Below are 22,875 nucleotides of genomic sequence, written 5' to 3'. Positions count from 1 at the left end.
CCAGTTTAAACCGATTCGTTTCAATGGGTTTTCTGCAGCTGTGGTATTGTTTAGTCTGTCTTCCTGGGAACCGCTTAGGGTTGCCTAGTGATGTTTACCTTTTAGCCCGTAGTTCCTTTAAACATGGAACTTTTTTTTTTTATATAAATTTTATTGGGTTTTATGATAGAAATTTTCCATTGCATTAAACAACATCTATAACAATATCGAATTTCAATTCTAACCTAAAGTTGTTATAATTCCATATCATATAATAAAAAAGAGAAAAGAAAAAAGAAAAAAAGAAATGGAAAATTTTTTGACTTCCCCATCACCTCTATCTGCCTCTTAATAAAAAGTTCCTCCCGTCATAGGTAATCTAATCTTGATAAAATATCAATACCATATATAAAAAACCATAATCTGTTAGTAAATATAATTATGCTTATTCAATATAAAAAAAAAATCAAAAATAATCCTCTGGATCAGATTAGAAAATATTCTTCCATTCTTCCCAATTTTAACTCATATTCACAATAATGCATCCACGCCCCCCATTCCCCCAAAAACCGAACGTCATTTTCTTCATTTAAAATAGCTGTGAGTTTTGCCATTTCTGCCACTTCAAACATTTTAACAATCCAGTCTTTTTTCTCTGGAGTTTCTAGCCCTTTCCATTTCGCTGCATAAAGCAGTCTCGCAGCTGTTGTGGCATATATCAAAAAGGTTCTTTGTGTTGCTAAGTCGTCTGGAATCATACTCAATAACATCATTTCTGGTGTTTTGGATATATTCTTTTGTAGTATTAATCTCAGTTCGTTATAAATCATGTCCCAGAAGTCTTTGGCTTTGTCACAGGTCCACCACATGTGATAAAAGGAACCAATTTCTTTGTTACATTTCCAACAAGTAGGGGACATCGTTTTATAAATCTTTGCAATTTTCTTGGGTGTTAGATACCATCTATACATCATTTTATAGATGTTTTCTCGCACTGACTGTGCTTTTATTCCTTTTAAATCTTTAGACCATAATCTTTCCCATTTATTTAAAACAATATCATGTCCCACATTTTGAGCCCAATCGATCATAGTTGGTTTAATCGTGTCCTGCTCACAGTATATTGTTAAAAGGAGATTATACATTTTAGAAATCAGCTTTGTATTATTGTCTAGTAGAATCCTTTGAAAAGGAGATTTTTCTTTAGAGAAACCTTTTTTTGCATCTTGTACAAAAACTGATTTGATTTGGTAATATTGAAGCCATTGTAAATCATCCTTAAGCAGTTGAAAGTCTTTTAGTGAGCATTTCTTTCCTTCCCAATTAATTAGATCTTGATAAGTAATAAATTTGTCTGGTCTAAGTGGGCGCAAAGTTAGCATTTCTTGGGGCGATATCCACATCGGTGTTTCTGGTTCCAAAATGTGTTTATATCTCATCCAAATACGAAGTAGAGAGGACCTGATTATATGATTACGGAATGTTGCTTGTAATTTAATTTTATCATACCACAAATAACCATGCCATCCACTTAAGTTATTATAACCTTCCAAGTCTAGCAAACGTACATTTGACAAATTCATCCAGTCTTTTAGCCATACTAAAGCTACCGCTTCAGCATAGAGTTGAAAGTTAGGCAGTGCTAAACCTCCTCTAGTTTTTAGATCCACCAAGTATTTATAAGCAGTCCTTGGTTTTTTTCCTTGCCAGATGAAGTTTGAAATGTCTTTCCTCCAAGTTTCAAAATATTTTGTTTGTGATATTATTGGTAAATTTTGGAATAAGAAGAGCATCCTCGGTAAGACATTCATTTGGATCGTTGAGATACGTCCCATTAATGACAATTTTTTGTTTGACCATATAATCATATCAGTTTTAATCTTACCCTATAACTTGAGGTAATTGTTGGTTAACAGATCTTTATTCTTTGCAGTGATCCAAATTCCCAGGTATTTAACTTTGTTAGCTTTCTCCCAGCCAGTATATGATATAAATTCCTGTTGTTGTATTTCCGATAAATTTTTAAATATTATCTTTGTTTTTTCTTGATTCACTTTAAAGCCTGATACTTTTCCAAAATCATCCAAAGTCTCCTGAAGTATATTCATTGACTGTGTTGGATTTTCCAAAATTAGCAGTAGGTCATCCGCGAATGCTCTCAACTTAAATTCATGTTTTTTAATTCTTAGCCCGCGGATGTCCTCCATACTTCTTAGTTTCACACATAGCGGTTCCAACACCAACAAAAATAAAAGTGGAGACAAAGGACATCCCTGTCTAGTCCCTTTCGTGATTTGGCAGTTATCTGACATTGATTCATTAACCAAAATTTTAGCTTGTTGGGAGGTATAAATAGCCGATATACCTTTCTGAAAACGATCTCCAAAATTCAATTTATCCAAAATCCGTTTCAAAAAGTTCCAAGAGACCATATCAAAGGCTTTTTCTGCATCCAAAAATACAAAAGCCGCAGTTTGTTGAATATTATGGTCATAATATTCCAGTGAATCTAGTAAAATTCTTACATTGTCTTTTATTTGCCTTCCTGGTATAAAACCTGCTTGGTCCTCATGTATAAGATCCTTAATAAATTGCTTTATCCTACATGCCAAAACCGAAGCAAAAATTTTGTAATCCACATTTAAGAGCGATATAGGTCTGTAATTAGATGTTTTTTCTGGATCTCTTCCTTCTTTGGGTATCAGTGATATAAATGCGTGTGACCAAGTCTCCGGGGATGTTCCCTCGTCCAAAATTGCATTGTAAAGTGAACCAAAAAATCCAACTAAATTGTCACTAAATGTTCTATAAAATAGTGCAGTAATTCCATCTGGTCCAGGTGTTTTATCCGTTTTTTTGTCTCAGTATTGCTTCTTGTATTTCTTCCCTTGTTACTGGAGCTTCAATACATTCTCTCTGGGTCATTGACAAAGCTTTCATCTGTATTGAGTTTAGAAATTTATCTATTTTCTGTTTTGGAGTATTTTCTTTCTGATATAACTTAGAGTAAAATGAAACAAATTCTTTCTGAATTTCTGAAGTTGAATAAACTGGTCCTTTAGCAGTTTGGATTTTTGTTATAATCTTCTTTTGAAATGAGTCCTTCAGTTGTGTTGCTAAAAATTTTCCTGGTTTATTTGCATATTCAAAATACTTTTGTTTAGCAAGTTTCAGATTTTTATTCATTTCCTCCATTATTACCAAATTTAATTGGTGTTTAGATGCAGAAATCTGTATTTGAATTTCTCTTCTCTCCTCTTCCTGTGTTACCATTACCAATTTCTGCTCCAAATTTTGTAAATTCCAAAGTATGTTGTTTGTAAATTGCAATTGAGTCTTCTTCCAGGCCGAGTGTTTCTGTATCATAAAACCTCTCAGAACAACTTTGAATGCGTCCCAAACTGTATTTAAAGAAGTTTCCCCATTAAGGTTAATTTCAAAAAAGTCTTTCATTAAAACCTGTAATTCCTTTTGTATCTTGTTGTCTTTTAAAAGTTTATCGTTCATTCGCCATCTAAATGCTTGTTTATTGTTCCAATCAAAGGTAACAGGATTGTGATCAGAAAAAGTTCTAAGTAAAATATGAATTTTACGTAGTTGCGTGAAAATTGATTTACTGGCCCATATCATATCGATTCTGGAGTGTGAATCATGTCTTGCTGAATAAAAGGTGTATTCTTTAGCTGTTGTATTCATTGTTCTCCAAATGTCTTGTAATTCTAATTCTGAAGTCATGGCAAAGAAAGTTTTAGGCAAGCATCCATCATTGATATCTTTTGCTTTTGATTTTTTGTCCAGAGATGGGAGAATAATTCCATTGAAGTCGCCCATCAATAAAATTTGGTCTTGTGCGTACTGGGTTATCAGGTCATGTAATTTTTCATAGAAGGATTTTTTCCCTTCATTGGGTGCATAGATTCCAACCACTATTGTCCTTTGTCCCAATATTTTAGTTCTGATAATTACAATTCTTCCTTCATTGTCTTTATATACTAGTTCTGGACAGAGACTGGGGTGGGCATAGATTACCACTCCCTTTGTTTTAGTTTTAGCAGAAGCAATAAATGCTTGTCCAAGCACCTGTTTCTCCAAGTATTTTTTATGCTTTGAAGCTATATGGGTTTCTTGTAGGCAAATTAGGGAGTATTTATATTTCTGTAGATATTTGAAGATTCTGGCCCTTTTAGTTTTCTCATTCAGTCCATTTACATTCCAAGAAATTGCTTTTGCCATAATGTAGTATTTTTTAGCAAAATAAAAAGTCTATAGTTTGGTACCACCTTCTGCACCCTGTACCTCTTCTTCTTCCTCTTCTTCTTCCTCCTTCTCTCCAGGTAATTCTTTAAGGTCCATTTTATATTTTCTCAAAAATTTCCCCACATCTGCTTGGGATAGAATTGTCGTTTTCACTTCCTTATAGGTGAAAGCCAAACCTTGTGGCATAATCCAACGGTATTTGATGCCATTAGCTTTCAGTATAGACACAAAGTCTTTGTAGTTATTCCTCTGTGAAAGTAGATGCCTTGGAATATCCTTCAGTAGTATAAGAGAGGAATCTCCTGCTGACACTGGATTTTCATAATGAATCTTCATAATCTTGTCTTTAACTCTGGTGTCATAGAACACTATCATCAAATCTCTTGGCTTAGATCTTCTCATTCTAGCAGGTAGTGGTATCCTGTATATTCTATTAATGGCTTGTTTTAATTCTTGTTCATCTATCTGAAATAAGTAGGCCAAATTTGGTATTGCAGATTCTTTATTATCTCCCATCATATCTGGAAAATTGCGTATACGAAGGTTGGTCTCTTTCACTCTCATCTCCATCATTGCCATTTGATTTTTTGCCGCCATCTGATCCGCTTGTATTGTTTCAATCTGTTTTTCTTGGCTTGTTAATTTTTTCTTTGTGTCCTTGTGCTCATCCATCACTTTCTTAATTGATACATCCATCGCTTGCATATCTGTCTTCATAACAATCATTTGAGTTTTTACTTCTTTCAAGTCTCCAGTGACCACATCCAACTTCTGATTAATAGCTTGGGATGCTTGACCAAGATTTGTCATCATAGAAGTCAACTGTGCCATCTGTGTAGACATCTGTTCAAACTGTTTATTTGTTGCCTCAGTTTGTTTAGTTAGCATATCCTGTAACTTTTTTTCCATGGTCGAGGTTTGTAAAGAGTCCCTTAGTTTAGTATAGGCAGGGCTATGTAGTGAGCCAGAGCGGGGTCGAGACATTTACATTCAAAAAAAGCTGGTAAAATACATGTCCACCGACAGGGCCTTTAAGGTGCTGGTTAAAAGATGATAGTTCAAAGATCAGCCTAATAATTTTTTCGGGTTGAAAAGAGTCGAAATTGGCTTTAAAATTGCATTTTAAAGTTTTAAAATACCAGTGAGTTTTTTCGGTCGCTCTAGATCGGATTAATCAGGAAGTAAACAGGAAGTTACTAGTGCTGCAGACCTTCTATCGCCTCTTCTCGATGGTTATTCCTTCAGGAATGATTTGAAAGTAACTCGAGTGCGACGGATATTCAGTCCCGCGGCTACTTCCTGTTGTTTTAGTTCCAATGATAGAGAGGGTGTTATAGAGAGTCTTCCGTTCCAGGCACTCCCTTACTGCAAACGTGGCAGGAATTCGCCGGAAAATCAGGAAGAGAAATCACCCTCCCCTTCCTTCGGACCTTCTCATTGGTGATAATTCTTGTCAGTCTAAAAGGTATCCTTCCGACTCTTTGTTATGGTTTAGGCTGATCGATCCGATAAGGCTCCTGTCGCTAATCCCGATGACTAACTCAGATCAAATTTATTCAGTTCGGATTATGGAGGGGTGGGGGTCCCAGAAATATTCTTATCAGCCTCCCGTCTGTTCAAATTTCTAGTAAGTAGACGAAGAGTTCTTTTGTACTCACTTGGGTGTCAAGAGGTGAGGTTCTTTTCTTTATGTAGTCCTTATGTTGGTATTAAGGCGGTGGAGGGTAGAGCTTGCTGCCAAAGTTGCGTTTTGGCGATGTCCTTCCCTAGTGCCCTCGCAGGACCGGCGTCTAGGACTCCGAGGGGCTTAAAAAAGCCCCCTCAGAGTACCTAGGAGGTCAAACCGCGTTTGCGGGCTGCAGGGAGTTCCTGCTTTCCAACCCACTTGCAAGGGTCGGATTAGGGTATCTATGTACCCCAAAAATAACGCAAACTTGGATTTCTCCCAGGACAGCCTGGGGAAATGGAGTGCTCTCTCCAACGGCACCACCGGAAGTCCTTTAAACATGGAACTTGCCTGTGTTCGCCATTACCAGCCTCACCTGCCTGTAGGCAGTCAGTTCTTTAATCTGTCCTTTTGCTCCTAATAAAGTATTACCGCTTCAGAACTACCTGTCTGGATGAGTTTGCTTATGGGATGCTAGGGACAGATGCCTGATCCTGACAAGACCTCTGGAGAGCCACTGCCGGCCTCAGACTTTGATGGACCAAGGGTCTGGTTCAGTAGAAGGCAGCTTCATGTGTTCATATTTAAGCCATTTACAGTCCCACTGATTTCTATGGGACACTTACGGAGTAATCCTAAACAGAGTCACACCCTTCTAAGCCTACTGTTGGAGGAGAGTGTTATGGATACCATGGACTGCCAAAAAAAATAAATTCAGTGGGATATAGATAAAAAATCAAGCCTGAACTGACCCTAGAAGCTAAAATGACTAAACTGAGGCTGTCGTATTTGGGTCACATTATGAGAAGACCAGAGTCACTTGAAAAGACAGTCGTGCTGGGAAAAGTGGAGGGCAGCAGGAAAAGAGGAAGACCCAACAAGAGATGAATTGACTATGAAGGAAGCCACAGCCCTCAATTTGCAAGACCTGAGCAAGGCTATTAAAGACAGGACGTTTTGGAGGACATTGATTCATAGGGTCGCCATGAGTCGGAAGTGACTTGACAGCACTTAACACACACACAAGCCTACTGAGTTCAATGGACTGAGAAAGGTGTAACTTTGCTTAGGATTACACTGTTAAGCATGGTGCACATTTTTTAAAAATTCATGAGCATGTGCAGTTGCCCTTTACCAAGTCAACTGGAGAGAAAAGTGGGCTATAAATTCCTATGTGCAAATGCCTTGACTACCTTTAGTGGAAAGATAGCAGACTAGAATTTTTGTTTGTTAAATGAAGTTTTATTTCAGTTAGGAAGAATTTTCTAACAGAGCGGTTCCTCAGTGGAACGGACTTCCTCGGGAGGTGGTAAGTGCTCCTTCCCTGGAGGCTTTTAAGCAGAGGCTAGATGGCCATCTGTCAGCAATGCTGATTCCATGACCTTAGGCAGATCATGAGAGGGAGGGCACCTTGGCCATCTTCTGGGCATGGAGTAGGGGTCACTGGGGGTGTCTGGGGGAGGAAGTTGTGAATTTCCTGCCTTGTGCAGGGGGTTGGACTAGATGACCCTGGTGGTACCTTCCAGTTCTATGATTTAATTACTCCATGCAGAAATACATTCTAAAAGGGAAAGGGTGCTTCCTAAGGCTTAAAGAAGCCAAACATGAGTTGACTTTCTTTGTCCTCTGCTGGCTTCATTGTTGCCAGAAGACATGTGTTAAAGTCTTTCAACAGTGCAATCCCAAATAGAGTTACCCCTTTCTAATCCCATTGACTTCAGTGGCTTTAGAAGGTCATCGCTCCTCTTAGGATGGCACGGTTGGTTGCCGGTAATCTCCCAGACCGTAATAACATCACAATTCATGTGATGATAATGAGTTCATCAATAGTACAAAAGGGAGAGAAAGAATGATCAGATGTCCAGCATTAAATCAAAATCTCCTTAATAACAAAAACGGTCCTATCGGCGATGCCTCCGTCATAACATTCAAAGGACAATGCTGTTCCTACCAACAGAAGACGAGAGAGAAGACGGCTCAAATGTCAAATCCTTTCTTTTCATTAACTCATCAGCATTTTTAAGTTCTCAGATCTTTATATGAATTTCTCCAAGTGGTTCATTAGAACCTTAATCCAGAAGGAGAACTTTGATCCTCCGCGAAAATCAAATAATGCTCCCACTGCTTATAACCTTTACAACTTGTTTGAAATATTCTCCCAGCATGGGCATTGCCTGCCTTGACAAAAGAGAGAGAGAGAGAGAGACTTACTGTCAACGATCCTCAGTTTCCAGTGAACTCGCGTTAATAATCTTCCTTTTCGCCGTGACTAAAAATCTTTTTTTTTTTGCGGTAGTGGGACACATTGAACACATGAAGCTGCCTTCTACTGAAACAGACCCTTGGTCCATCAAAGTCAGTATTGTCTACTCAGACCTGCAATGGCTCTCCAGGGTCTCAGGCAGGTCTTTCACATTACCTCCATGCCCAGTCCCTTTAACTGGAAACGTTGGGGATTGAACCTGGGACCTTCTGCATGCCAAGCAGATGCTCTACCACTGAGCCAATGTTTTTATCCTATTACCAGCTGCTGGGCACTAGTGACAAACAAGTGCTGGAAGCGTGCAGTGTAGGGTTGGGTTGTGCTACTGTAGTGCAGAAGTTGCCTATAGCCCAGACCAGGAGGGTACCTGAATTAGAAGACTAAGAAGATAGAATTCCAGGAGTTTGAATCATAGAATTGGAAGGGACCACCAGGGTCATCTAGTCCAACCCCCTGCACAATGCAGGACATTCACAGCTACCTCCCCCCGACACACCCAGTGACCCCTACTCCCTGCCCAGAATATGGCCAAGGTGCCCTCCCTCTCATGATCTGCCTAAGGTCATGGAATCAGCATTGCTGACAGATGGCCATCTAGCCTCTGCTTCAAAACCTCCAGGGAAGGAGAGCTCACCACCTCCCGAGGAAGCCTGTTTCTCAACCCATGTCTCTCAATCCAACCCATCTCACAGAGTTGGGAACAAAATTGTGTTGGGAACAAAACTATACCCGCATCTTCAAAAAAAGAAGAAGAAGAAGGTTGGGGACCCCTGGCCCAATGCTAAGGGCGATGAGCAAAGCTCAGAAGAATAAGGCAATACTTCCTTTTGAACTTCATGCCTGCCCATTGTTCCTTTGGCAGGGTCTGGATCCCTCGGTGAGATCGGAAGCCTGGAAGTTTCTCACAGGATACTATTCGTGGCAAACGTCTTGCGACGAGAGACTCACCGTTGAAAGCATGAGAAGGTAAGAACCCGTCCTGGTGGACTTCAACATACTTAGAAGAGCGCCGCTCTGCTTAGAATGGCAGCGAGAGAGACCCAACTAGAGTTGCCAACTCTGGGGTGGGAAATACCTGGAGATTTTGGGGGCGGGCCTGTGGAGGGCGGGGTTTGGAGAGGAGAGGGACTTCAATGCCATAGAGTCCAATGGCCAAAGCGGCCATTTTCTCTAGGGGAACTGATCTCTGTCGCCTGGAGATCAGTTGTAATAGCGGGAGATCTCCAGCCACCACCTGGAGGCTTACCAAAAACAATTCACAGTGCAATGCTAATAGGCTATGCAAAAACAATCCACACAAGGCTCGGTTCTATACATATATTCAAAAGGAGATAGTCAATACAAAACATGGTGCAAGCAATATCTATAGGTGAGCGACAGTCAAACAAGAGAACATTATACAAAAATATCAAGGGACACTCAGAAAAGCGTAAGCTACCACTGCACGGGCAAACTTCAACCACCAGACTACTATGTAGCATTAAGAAAACAACAAGGCTGAAGAAGCCATCATTGGTGGAAGTGTCTATTACCTGGAGGACGTTTCCATGCTACTATAAGTGCCAGCTTGGTCTCCGTTTGAAACACCTGCAGCACATAGCCAGTGGATATAAAAGTCTGATTCCTCACTTGGACTCTTGGAAAATCTGTAGGAATTCTTTCCACTTTCGGGACCAGCTCTTACAAAGGCTGAAATTATACTGGAAAGTCTTTAAGACTCAAAGAGAAACATTAGACATAGCTTTGTTGTATATATTGTTCTTTGACTTGTCTTTTGATATTTTTGCATAATGTTCTCTTGTTTGACTGTCGCTCACCTATAGATATTGCTTACACCACCTGGAGGCCGTGGGCCAGTTAGGTTTCCCAGCTCTGGACTGGGGGATTCCTGGAGATTTGGGGGTGGCGCCTTGGGGAAGGCAGAGTTTGGGAGGGGAGGGGATGTGGCTTAATGGTAGAGCATCTGCTTGGAATACAAAAGGTCCCAGGTTCAATCCCCGGCATCTCCAGTTAAAGGGACCAGGTAGTAGGTGATGTGAAAGACTTCTGCCTGACACCCTGGAGAGCTGCTGCCAGTCTGAGTAGACAATACTGACTTTGATGGACCAGGGGTCTGATTCAGTATAAGGCAGCTTCATGTGTTCATGTGACCTCAGTGGAGACTAATGCCTTAAAGTATATCCTCCAAAGCAGCCATTTCCTCCAGGAGAACTGGTCTCTGTAGTTGGCAGAACAGTTGTAATTCTGGGAGATCTCCAGGTCCCACCTGGAGGTTGACAATCCTAGGGCCGGTGGAAAAAGCGGCGAGCCGATATTTCAGTAGCGATTTGGCGATTTCGTTAAAACTGTCCTAGGAGAAGGCAGTTTGGAAATGGAGGTGGTTATTTTAGAGCTAACTGTCACAAGTGAGGGGGCGGATAGCACCAGCGTTGTTCAGTCTTTCCCCGTCTCCTCGCAGGAAAAGTTACGAGTCCTTGTGCAACATGTATGACAAGATCCAGCCCTTGCTGGAGACCGAACACCGGGATTTCATGGAAGTCCGCAACTTCATCAGTGAGTAGTTATCTTGAAGAGGGCGAGAAGCTTATGCTAAGTCAGAGCTGGTGGTGAATTCCGATGGGATCCGTTCCAACTGCTGGGCTGAGATAAGGGGCCAGTTTCCACATCAACCAATGAATATTCTTTTAGTTAAACGATTTCCTAAATTTCAACGTGCGTTTCCAATCCACAACCCATGTATTGTGCCTAAGTCCTCCCATGTCCTCTTGGATGATGAGGTGGGGCTGTGGCGCAGTGGTAAAGTATCTCTTTGGCATGCAGAAGGCCCCAGGTTCAATCCCCAGCATCTCCAGTTAAAAAAAGGAATCAGGTGGATGGCGATTCCCAGCTAAGACCCCAGGAGCACGGCTTCCAGTCAGAGGAAACAATACTGACCTTGATAGACCAAGGGTCTTCCTCAGTAGAAGGCAGCGTTGTTTAGGGAGGGGGCCGTGGTTCAGTGGTAGAGCACCTGCTTTGCACGCAGAAGGTCCCAGGTTCAATCCCCGACATCTCCAGTGAAAAGGATCAGGTAGTACGTCATGAGAAAGAGCTCAGCTTGAGACCCTGAAGAACTACCACCAGTCCAAGGAGACGATACTGAGCTTGATAGACTCAGTAGAAAGACACTTTGTTAGGGAAGGAGTCACGGTTCAGTGGTAGAGCATCTGCTTTGCATGCAGAAGTTCCCAGGTTCAATCCCCAGCATCTCCATTTTTTTTTTTTTAAGGATCAGGTAGATGGTGAAACTCACATAGGATGCCGGAGAACTGTTTCCGGTCAGCGGAGTCAGTACTGAACTTAATAGTTCAAGTGTCTGGCTCAGTAGAAGGACACTTTGTTTAGGGAGAGGGTCGTGGTTCAGTGGTAGAGCATCTGATTTGCATGCAGAAGGTCCCAGGTTCAATCACCAGCACGTCCAGGTAAAAGGCAGTCTTTAAGCAGAGGTTGGCCAAACACTTGTCGGGGATGCTCTAGGCTGATCCTGCATTGAGCAGGGGGTTGGACTAGATGGCCTGTATGGTCCAACTCTAAGGTTCTTTGACCAGGTAGAAGATAGTGTGAAAGACCTCCGCCTGAGACCCTGGAGAACTCCTGCTGCCCTGATCCTGGCTTTGCTGGGAAAGGTCAGTGAAGAAGGAGAAGGAGAAGGAGAAGGAGAAGAAGAAGGAGAAGAAGAAGAAGAAGAAGAAGAAGAAGAAGAAGAAGAAGAAGAAGAAGAAGAAGAAGAAGAAGAAGAAGAAGAAGAAGAAGAAGAAGAAGAAGAAGATGATTCATGTGCAGGGGTGGGGAAACCAACCCGGTTCACCAGATTAGAGTCTGCCGTTCATGTGGAGGGGTGGGGAATCAAACCTGGTTTTCCAGATTAGAGACAACCGCTCTTAACCACCGCTCTTAACCCCAAGCCACGCTGGGTATAAATCGAATAAACTAAACGAAACAATCATGATCTTGATGGCCCGAAGGTCTGACTTGAGTTGAAGGCCACTTCGTGAGACCAGCAAGTTTTTACGCCGTAGCCGGGAGCCAGTGGACTTGCAAAGCCAGGTCGAAAAGTCCCCATGACTAGAAGTTCTGGAAAGAATAATCAGCCCTTGGAGAAGATGGGGGAACGGCCGAAAAAATATAGCTGTGAGAGAGCATGACTGGAAAAACACCTGAGGGTCTCTTTCCTCACAGATGAAAAGAACCATGTCAAGTGATTATTCTGATTATATTCAGATTTTCCATCCCGGCTTCTCCCAGTTGTATAACAAAAGGAATATTAAATGATAACAGCAAAATGAATGTTAGGAACCAGCGTCAGCCGCATAAATCAGCCGCGGCGAGCCAGGGAGGAGATTTACTGCTTAGGTGGGACTCAGCCCGGGCCGTCAGCGGTAATACGCTTCCCCATCTAGCGGAGGATTCCTTAAGCAGGTCACCTACCCGGGGAAACGTTCCCCTTTAGATGGCCCTCCCTGCGCCCAAGAACCGGCATAAAATTAAATCCATTTTCCACTTTTATGGGAAAAGTCCCTCGACGTTTTACTTGTCAAGGGCAGTCCGGGGGTGTGTGTGTCTTTCCCCCCCCCCTTACCGTGTGTCTCCTTGTCAGGTCGATTTTAAAACATCCCACTCAGTTTTAAAACCACTTGGCTGCTTTTTATTTTGAGTTTTTTTTTTTATTTTGGTTTTTTTTTACGGCCGACCTCAATATTTGACAATGGGCCGTTTCATCTCCCTACGCGGCAATAAATTACCCGTCAGGTTCTTTTTTTTTTTCTCCCCCTGCCCTTCTTTCAGAGAGCTTGGGGGCAGAAGGCAACGTTTTCTTCGCTTTCTCGCCACAGCAACCTTGTGCGGTAGATCGGTAGGGTTGCCAACCTCCAGGTCCTAGCTGGAGATCTCCTGCTATTACAACTGATCTCCAGCCGACAGAGATCTGTTCCCCTGGAGAAAACGGCCGCTTTGGCAATTGGACTGTATGGTATTGAAGTCCCTCCCCTCCCCAAGCCCTGCTTTTCTCAGGCTCTGCCCCCAAAAACCTCCCACCGGTGGTGAAGAGGGACCTGGCAACCTTATAGATCAGGGCAGATTTATGGACCCTACAGAGATAGGATCCAGGGTCCCCGCCTTTTGTCTGATGTTAATGGTGGATTCTCCTCAATTTCTGCTTTTGTGGTCCATATGGGTTTCCCCAATGGGCCAAACACTGGCCCTATGGCTGGGAAAATCACACTGGGGCACGGCTGAAGGCCTTTCTTCATGAGCGCTTCAGTTGTGGTGTAGTGGTTAAGAGTGGTGGCTTGGAACGGTGGACTCTGATCTGGAGAACCGGGTGGGTTTCCCCACTCCTCCACATGAAGCCAGCTGGGTGACCCTGGGCTAGTCACATCTCTTCGAGCTCTCTCAGCCCCACCTACCTCACCGGGTGTCTGTTGTGGGGAGGGGAAGGGAAGGCGATTGTAAGCCGGTTTGATTCTTCCTTAAGTGGTAAAGAAAGTCGGCATATAAAAACCAACTCTTCTTTTTCTGATCTGAACAAACAGACCCAAGATAGGGACCTGTGTATTCTGCAGTGTGTAAATCATGAACGAGAGAGACTGGTCTAAGATTGCCCCAAGAGCTTCCTGGCTGAACAAGGTTTCCACGTGGATCTGTCAGGCCCTAGGCTGACTCTAACCACTAAACCACATGGGCTGTCAGCTAAAGCTCCATGTGGCGTTTTCCCCCCACCCTCCATCACCCCACTCCCTCGCAGAGTCTGATGTGCAGAGGCTTTACATCAAAGATGCCCAAGGCAACACCATTGTGGACAAGGGTCAGCTGGAAAAGATCCTTCTGCTAAACTACGTGTGCAACGTGGAGGCTGGTAAGAAAAAGGATTAAGGGGGGGTTGTCCCTTGAATTCTCCACCTCCACATTTCCCCCACGAGCCCCGTGGTGCAGAGTGTTAAGCTGCAGTACTGCAGTCAAAAGCTCTGCTCACGACCTGTTTGAGCAGTGCATGTTGAGAAAGTCAACACATGCATGGGTACGGGAGGAAATGAAAGCTATGGCAAACTTCATATGCACAGAGCATCGAACAATAGTTGGAGCTAAAAAATGGAACAATGGGGAATTCGTATTGCATTCTTCATTCCGGAAGAAGGCCAGGTGATTCAGATCTCCAGCATCTGGAGAGAAATCTGGAGGAGGGTTTTGGAAGGAGTCTTAATCTCAAGGAGATACGTTGGGCTACAGAAGGAATATTTTCTGGGAGGTGAACTCAAGGCTGTGACCCCAAAATAATGTGGGAACATCAGACTGGTGCGGAGAATCTCAGACACCTCTGGTGGGAAGCGGGAAAGAACAGAGGAAATCACGGTCAGGGTTTTTGGGTTGCTCGTTTTCATACACTTGGTTCTTTTCCCCAGAATATCAGCAGGGTTTCCATGAGATGCTTCTACTCTTCCGGCTGCTTGTGGAAAAGGAGCACGAGATCTATTGGCTGTTCCAGTTCTTTCTCCAGAAAACAGTAGGTTTCTTCGCCGGCCTTTGTCAGTACAGTGAAAGGGATCTGTTCCTTGGGGCCTGCCGGCACCTGTCCAGGTGTCTGCCAAATGTCATTAGAAAGTGGGCAGGGCTAAGTGGGGCTTTTGCCCCATACGGCTTCTGGTTGGCTGTGCAGATTAAAAGGCCTCCTATTAAACAGATCTTCTTTCCTGAAATGTCAAAGAGGTACTATTGGAGTTCTATATAACCTCTCTCCCTGGCATTTTGCGGTCGGCTCCACCTAGGGTTGTCAGCTCCTGGTTGGGAAATACCTGGAGGTTTGGGGGGCGGAGCCTGAGGAGGGTGGAGTTCGGGAGGGGAGGGACTTCAATGCCATAGAGTCCAATCTGTATCGGCTGGAGATCAGTTGTAATAGCGGGAGATCTCCAGCCACCGCCTGGAGGTTGGCCACCAAACAAAAGGGCAACTCAGGCTATATTTAGACATACATGAACTTACGTTAGAAAAGTTAACAATTCTCTAAAGTTATTCACAGTGTTTGCAACTAAGAGTCACATGTGAAATAACCACCTGGAGGTTGGCAGCCCTCGCTCCGCCTCATGCAGCAGCTATTTTATGACTGGTGCCAGCCTTTTTTTTTTATTGTGCCCAGTGCCCTGTCAGAATTTCAAATGCGCCCACAGGCTCAAAAAGGTTGGGGACCCCCTTGCCCTGCAACATTGTGGGCGCTTCCCTGGGACAATTTGGGAGGCGATCCTGGAGAAAACAGCCAACTACTATTCTCTCCCCACCGCCGCCAGGTATTTCCTGTACTGGGAAACTGTTGATTTGACCCCGCATCTCTAGTTGGGGCGGGCGAGCCATCTGCCACGCAATGGCCTTTACAGATGCCCAGATTTTCCCACCCAGGTGCCGGCCTGGAACAGCCTCTTGGAGCCATGAGGCAGGGTATCTTCTTTACTGGGCAACAGAAGGTAGCCCATCTGGACTTAGCCAAATACTCACCATGGGATATTTACAGGCTGGCTTTGGCAGAATCCAGGCTGCCTGGAAAACAGTTTTGGTTTGCTGATACCTGTGGCTATCTTGGGGGTTGATTAATGTCAGTGTTTTAAGAGGAAGAGGCAGCCAAGCGAAGCCATCTGGTCTTGCCACGTTCCTTCAAACGTTTTCCCATTTTGAGATTCTTGGGGTTTTTTGGCGGGGTTTTGCAGGAGAACAGCTGCATCTTGAACATAGGGGTGGAGAAGAACCTGACCATGCTCAAATGCTTGATTGGTTTTATGGACCCCATCTTTGCGAAGCATCTGGGTAAGCTCCTCTCCCTGGCCTCGATCCTGTTTTGTTTCTCCTCCGGTTGTTTCACAGGGCTGTAGAAATATGCCCTGACCTGGATAGCCCGATCTCGTCAGATCTCAGAAGCTAAGCAGGGTCGGCCCTGGTTAGTATTTGGATGGGAGACCCCCAAGGTAGTCCAGGGTTGTTACGCAGAGGCAGGCCACGGCAAAACACCTCTTGCTTGAAAACCCTATGGGGTCACCATAAGTGGGCTGTGACTTTTCCACCACCATCCACAGTAGACGATACTGACCTCAACAGGCCAAGGGTCTGACTCATCTTCACGTTTGCTAAGATAGGATTATGGAAACCTGATCTGGGCTCTCCTTGCTTTTTCTAGAAGGAAAAGGTCAAGTGATTCAGTCCTTGTTCCCATGGTTCTGCCTCTTCTTCCAGCGGGTCTTCAAGTCCTTTGATGACGTCTGGAGACTTTGGGAGGTGAGTGGCTCTCACTACTTTGTTGGTTCTTCATGACCCTCAGGGAGATGGGTAGATGGATGGTTGATCAAAGGAAGCATTTCTTCACGCAGTTGTGGAACTCCCTGCTCCAGGATGTGGTGATGGCTGCCAACTTGGAAGGCTCTAAGAGGGGTGTGGACATGTTCATGGAGGAGAGGGCTATCCATGGCTACTAGTCAACATGAATACAAGTCATGAGGGCTATCCATGGCTACTAGTCAACATGAACACAAAATGAACACTAGTTTCCAGTACCAGAGGGGCATGCCTATTATATTAGGTGCTTTGAAACACAGACAGGGTTAATGCTGCTGCAGTTGTCTTGTTTGGGGGCTTCCTGGAGTGTCAGATTAGTATCTGGGAGACCTGGGTTCGAATCCCCGCCCATGCCATGGAAGCCCGCTGGGTGATCTTGGGCCAGTCACACTCTCTCAGCCTCACCTACCTCCCGGGGTTGTCGTGAGGATAAAACGGAGGAGAGGAGAACGATGCAATCCACCTTGGGACCCTATAGGGGAGAACGGCAGGGTACAAATGAGGTAAGTAAATAAATTAATGTTCAAGAGAAAATAGTTCACAGCGCAGTCCCAGAAACTGGTCTTTGACTCAGCAGTGAGCATAACCGAGCATGCAACGGATTCTGATTTGAAACTGAGAATCCTAGTCATAGAATCATAGAATTGGAAGGGACCACCAGGGTCATCTAGTCCAAACCCCTGCACAATGCAGGGAATTCACAACTACCTTTCCCACACACACCCAGTGACCCCTACTCCATGTCCAGAAGATGGCCAAGATGCCCTCCCTCTCATCAGGGTCATAGAATAAGGTCAAAGAATCAGCATTGCTGACAGATGGCCATCTAGCCTCTGCTTAAAAACCTTCAGGGAAGGAGAGCTCGCTACCTCCCGAGGAAGCCTGTTCCACTGAGTAACCGCTCTGACTGTCAGAAATATCTTCCTAAGGTCTAGACGGAAACTCTTTTGATTTAATTTCAACCCGTTGGTTCTGGTCCGACCTTCTGGGGCAACAGAAAACAACTTGGCACCCTCCTCTATAGGACAGCCCTTCAAGTCCATGAAGATGGTCATCATATCACCTCTCAGTCTTCTCTTCAGACTAAACACACCCAGCTCCTTCAACCTTTCCTCAAAGGACTTGGTCTCCAGACCCCTCACCATCTTGGCTGCTTTCCTCCGGACCCGTTCCAGCTTGTCTGTGCAGTTGGCTTTTTGCTCTGCCGTGTTGCCTCTCTGAACAAAACCGGGTGGGGGGAAAGGGGTCTGGAAGCCCTTGTGGCTGAGCATCCCCTTCTGGGTGTCACTCTGCCAAAGGCGCAGCTGGCCTGCATTAGCGGTGACTCCGCCGCTCCTGCAAAGGCCTTTGAAGCCGAATCCCAAACGGAGGCCCCGGTTTGCTGCAGCAGCAGGATTTCTGACCCGCCAAACAGAAAAACCATTTGCTTAGCTTCCCCCTCCTCCATCCCGGACTCGGGCGGCTTTTATTATTTCAATTAATATTTGCCCAGAGTCTCCCGGCGGTGGCCGTTCCTGCTGACGGAGCTCGCGCGCGCCAGCCGTTTTGGCTTTAATTATACGGAGGAGAAGGAGAGAGAGCAAATCGCCATCTGGGCCGGAGGAAGGAAGTTCTTTGCTGTCTCCAAAGGCAGCTCTGCAAAGGAGTTTGCTGATTCTGTACTGGAAAATGTTGTGGGGGGGGAAAGCTTCTACACCAGATTCCCCGGGCCCATAGAACTCGACAGACTGAATGGACTGATCTTATCCCATTTCCCTCCTCCAAGGTGTTTCTAACCGGGATGCCCTGCAGAAACTTCCAGGTGATTGTAGCCTACACGATGCTACGGATGGTGAGAGACCAGATCCTCCAAGAAGACATAAGCGGGGACGACATTGTGATGGTGAGCAAGGGACCCCGAAATTTCAAGCGCAGGCAGCCTTTGTGTGTCCCAAGAATAGAGGGTATCATCTGCCCAGGCTTTAACACAGCTCAGTACCTTAGGATTTCCATGCTAATTCCTTTGTGAGCAGCAATTTCTTAAGGAATCATCATCAATGAAAAACATCCCAAACCCAAAGCTGCAGGTCCAACCTCACGTCTTTTGGGTCACGCCAATGCACATGTGAAGATATTCTCATACCAGATGGCAATCTCTATTTGCAAGCAAACGTCTTCAACATTGCCTTAATGGCAACCAACCAACTCAAGGTGATTGACCAGATGCCCTTCTTTCGCCAGCTTTGCAATAACCTCATAGATCTGGAAGCCAACGAGTTGATCTCCAAAGCTTGTACCACCTATGAGCTTGTCATGAAATATCCAGAAAAGGTAAAGAACCATGTCTCCTGTACATATGACCTCCTCAGACACTCACTTCTGGGTGTAGAGGGAATCTTGCTTATTTGGGATGAATCTCCCAAGAAGCCGTCCTGACTGACCGCAGAACAGGGTCAATACCATACCCATCTTCCCCAGCTGTCCCTGTTCCCCCCATTTTTATCATCCCAACATCTACCCACAGACCCAGCTTCTTCATCCTGGTGAGTGTCACCCTTTGCAGCCACCAAGCTGGCTCTGCTCATATCTTGCCCAGCAAACCTAGGGTCACCACGAGTCAATTACAACTTGACAAATAGATAAGGTTGCCAATCTTCTGGTAGCAGCTGGAGATCTTCTATTCCAACTGGTCTCCAGCCGATAGAGATCAGTTCCCCTGGAGAAAATGGCTGCTTTGGCAATTGGACTCTATGGCATTGAAGTCCCCCCTCCTCCCGAAACCCTGCCCTCCTCAGGCTCCATCCCAAAAACCTCCCACTGGTGGTGAAGAGGGCAACCCTACAAACAGACCCATTTGAGGGGTGGGTGGGTCTCTTGCTTAGTGGTGGAGGAGATTATTGTCCAGGTGACACAAAAGGTCAGAGCTGGCTCTGGTTGGAAGAGTGTGTTGGAAAGAGGAAAGGGAACTGTTGTCATAATAGTATCCATGGGGAGGGGCTGTGGCTCAGTGGAAAAGCCTCTGCTTGGCATGCAGAAGGTCCCAGGTTCAATCCCAGGCATCTCCAGGCAAGTAGGTGATGTAAAAGACCTCTCTCTGAGACCCTGGAGAGCCGCTGCCAGTTTGAGTAGACAATACTGACCTCGATGGACCAAGGGTCGTATTCAGTAGAAGGCAGCTTCATGTGTGCATACGTTCATGCCCTCTTCTTGTCCCCAGGTCCCTCAGGAGCTGCAAGAGTTCTTCGGCCAGCCACAGTAATAAAGAGGCCATGTTCTAAGCAAAAATACTCGAGTGATCAGAGTGTGACACTGAACAGAAAACAACTGGGAGTAGATTCATGTGCTGGGCTCCCTTTTATGCAGCTCAATGTGGGAGAGGCAGATTAAGTGCATGCGTGATACTTCTTGCACTGAGATTCAAGCTAGGACGTCAATTTAGGGACGTTTGGGTAAGGAGCACATGTGAACATCTGTAAACTGGTGCACTCAAAGAACCCTGAGGCAACGTGTAGGAAGAAACCTTCACTTTCGAAAGGAAGGGGCTGTGGCTCAGTGGTAGAGCATCTGCTTGGTGGGCAGAAGGTCCCCGGTTCAATCCCTGGCATCTCACGTTAAAAGGACCAGGCAAGTAGGTGACGTGAAAGACATCCGCTTGAGATCCTGGAGAGCTGCTGCCAGTCTGAGTAGACAATACTGACCTCGATGGACCGAGGGTCTGTTTCAGTATAAGGCAGCTTCATTTGTTCATATTTGTTCTAAACTAGTCCCATTTTAGCATCTTTCCCCAAAGAGGCTTGAATTCTACCCCAAAAGCCGTATGCCTCATGACATTGCTTGATAAAAGAATATTTGTGCACTACTTAAATCGACAAATGATTCACTCTTAGGAATTCTGGGGTCCCGGGCAAAATTCCAGATTGGTACCCCACCCTATCGTTTTATTCCTGTCCAGCCCACTCTGAATAAGAACAAAGCACCCAATTTTCACAATGCACATCCCTCTGAAAACCTCGCAGGCTTGTTTTGAAGCCGTCCTTCAGTCGCCTGTTTCATGGCCTTCTCCAGCAAAGATGGGGTTGCCTTCTTCAGTGTGGTGTAGTGGTTAAGAGTGGTGGAGCGGTGGACTCTGATCTGGGGAACCGGGTTCGATTCCCCACTCCTCCACAGGAGCAGTGGAGGCTAATCTAGCGAACTGGGTTGGTCTCCCCACTCCTCCACATGAAGCCAGCTGGGTGACCCTGGGCTAGTCACATATGTCTCAGCCCCACCTACCTCCCAGGGTGCCTGTTGTGGGGAGGGGAAGGGAAGGGGATTGTAAGCCGGTTTGATTCTTCCTTAAATGGTAGAGAAAGCCGGCATATAAAAACCAACTCTTCTTTTGTCTGTTTAAGGGGGGGAAAGGGAGCCAGAAGAGGTCAAGGCGGAGCGAACGCCTCTCTCGCCCTCCTATTCCTCCCCCCTTCCCACTGCCTTAACTGCCTCTGTTCAGATGCGCTTGGCGACTAAAACCCCAAATAAGCAAACACGGAGGGGAGAAAATTGCAAAGGTAACGGAGCGAGGCCGCTCGGCGAAGTGTGACATGTTGAAAGTGACCTCGACAGACTCGGTAGAACCGGAGTTTGACACTTATCAAAGGAGACAGGCCAGCGGGAAGGGAGGGGGTGCCATTTAAATAACCCCCCCCCCAGTGAGGAGCTGAAGCAGCCGGACACCTGTCTGGGCTGACTCCGGCTGGTGTTTTCTGTGAGCGGCGTGGGAAGAGCTGAGCATTTCGTTCTGCCTTGATACCAGGGTTGCTCAACTCCAGGATGGGAAATCCCTGAAGGTTTGGGGGTGAAGCCAGGGGAGGAGAGAGTGTTCCATGGGGTACGATGCCATGCACTCCACCCTCCGAAGCAGCCCCTTTCTCCAGGGGAAGGAGATCTCTGCCGTCAGGAGAGATCAGTCGTAATACTGGGAGACCTCCAGGCCCCACCTGAAGGTTGGCAGCCTCACCGGAGAGGAAATAAAAAGAAGGGCAACGGTGCAAAATAGTTTTAAAGGTTTTTTTTATTAATCAGGATAAATATTCCCTACGCGTTTCGCCCAAGGGGCTTCTTCAGGGGAATCTGTAGTTATGGCAGTTGCCCTTATGAGCATAAATTCTGTAGCCTACTCATAAGGATTACTGCAATAACTAGGGTTGCCAGGTTCCTCTTCGCCACCAGCGGGAGGTTTTGGGGGCAGAGCTAGAGGAGACAGGGTTTGGGGAGGGGAAGGACTTCAATGCCATAGAGTCCAATTGCCAAAGCGGCCGTTTTCTCCAGGTGAACTCATTTCCATCGGCTGGAGATCAGTTGTTGTAACAGCAGGCGATCTCCAGCTAGTACCTGTAGGTTGGCAACCCTAGCAGTAAATACAGATTCCCCTGATGAAGCTCCTTGGGCAAAACGCGTAGGGAATTTTTATTCTGAGCAATAAAAAATTTTTTTACCTGTTTTGCCCCATTGGCCTTGGCCAGGTCCCTCTTCACGACAGGCGGGAGGTTTTTGGGGCGGAACCTGAGGAGGGCACGATTTGGGGAGGGGAGGGACTTCAATGCCATAGAATCCAATGGACAAAGTGGCCATTTTCTCCCAGTGAACTGATCTCTTATCAGCTGGAGATCAGTCGTAGTACCGGGAGATCTCCAGCTAGTACCTAGTACTAGTAGTAGGTTGGCAACCCTAGTTGTGGCCCTTTTATTTCTTTTAGCCTCCAGTAGAGGCTCCAGTAGCCAAGCAGGGTCAGGCCTAGTTAGTACTTGGAGGGGTGCTCTGCTTTGTTGGTATGGGTCACAGAATCATAGAGTTAGAAGGCACCACCAGGGTCATCTAGTCCAACCCCCGGCACAATGCTGGAAACTCACAACTACCTCCCCCCCACATACCCCCAGAGACCCCTACTCCATGCCCAGAAGATGCCCAAGATGCCCTCCTTCTTATCATCTGCTTAAGGTCATAGAATCAACCTTGCTGACAGATGGCCATCTAGCCTCTGCTTAAAAACCTCAGGGTCTTTATGTGAATTCTGGTATCTGGGCTCTAAATGCTGGCTACGGCATCCCAGTCATTCTGTCCAAGACACTTTCCCTCCAGCTGTCTTTAACTTAGCGCCGTCGTGTTAATTGTCTTCTCCGGGCCTCTTAGACGCTCTCGATAGCTCAGACAGCCGCAGCTAAACAATGAATATGCTGGGCTGACATCTGTCGATTGAGACGTGTTGCTTAAAATGGTTGCTTTTCCAGACTGTCTCTCCGTAGCATGATTCTCGGAAAGGAGGGATGCATTAAAAAAAAAACACACACACACCAAAATTAGTAAAGCAGTGAGAAGCATTTGGGCGGGGGCCCATGCATGCTCT

The 22,875-nt window shown here is 45.4% G+C and overlaps 1 protein-coding gene across 1 annotated transcript in view; it reads left to right on the top strand.

Moving 5' to 3' along the window:
- Window positions 1-19,752, top strand: part of TBC1D21 (TBC1 domain family member 21) — a 28,604-nt gene extending 8,852 nt beyond the window's left edge. The window contains exons 3-11 of the mRNA XM_056866057.1: window positions 9,028-9,131; window positions 10,624-10,718; window positions 13,948-14,058; window positions 14,603-14,703; window positions 15,896-15,992; window positions 16,360-16,457; window positions 18,280-18,396; window positions 18,735-18,824; window positions 19,711-19,752. Coding sequence (XP_056722035.1) covers window positions 9,028-9,131; window positions 10,624-10,718; window positions 13,948-14,058; window positions 14,603-14,703; window positions 15,896-15,992; window positions 16,360-16,457; window positions 18,280-18,396; window positions 18,735-18,824; window positions 19,711-19,752 — 855 coding nt within the window. The remainder of the gene's footprint in view (window positions 1-9,027; window positions 9,132-10,623; window positions 10,719-13,947; window positions 14,059-14,602; window positions 14,704-15,895; window positions 15,993-16,359; window positions 16,458-18,279; window positions 18,397-18,734; window positions 18,825-19,710) is intronic.
- Window positions 19,753-22,875: the final 3,123 nt, after the last annotated feature.

Source organism: Euleptes europaea, chromosome 20 (genome assembly GCF_029931775.1).
Source record: "Euleptes europaea isolate rEulEur1 chromosome 20, rEulEur1.hap1, whole genome shotgun sequence".
Lineage (NCBI taxonomy): Eukaryota > Metazoa > Chordata > Lepidosauria > Squamata > Sphaerodactylidae > Euleptes > Euleptes europaea.
The sequence above is the reverse complement of the archived record's forward strand: the minus strand, read 5'-3'. Positions and strand labels throughout refer to the sequence as shown.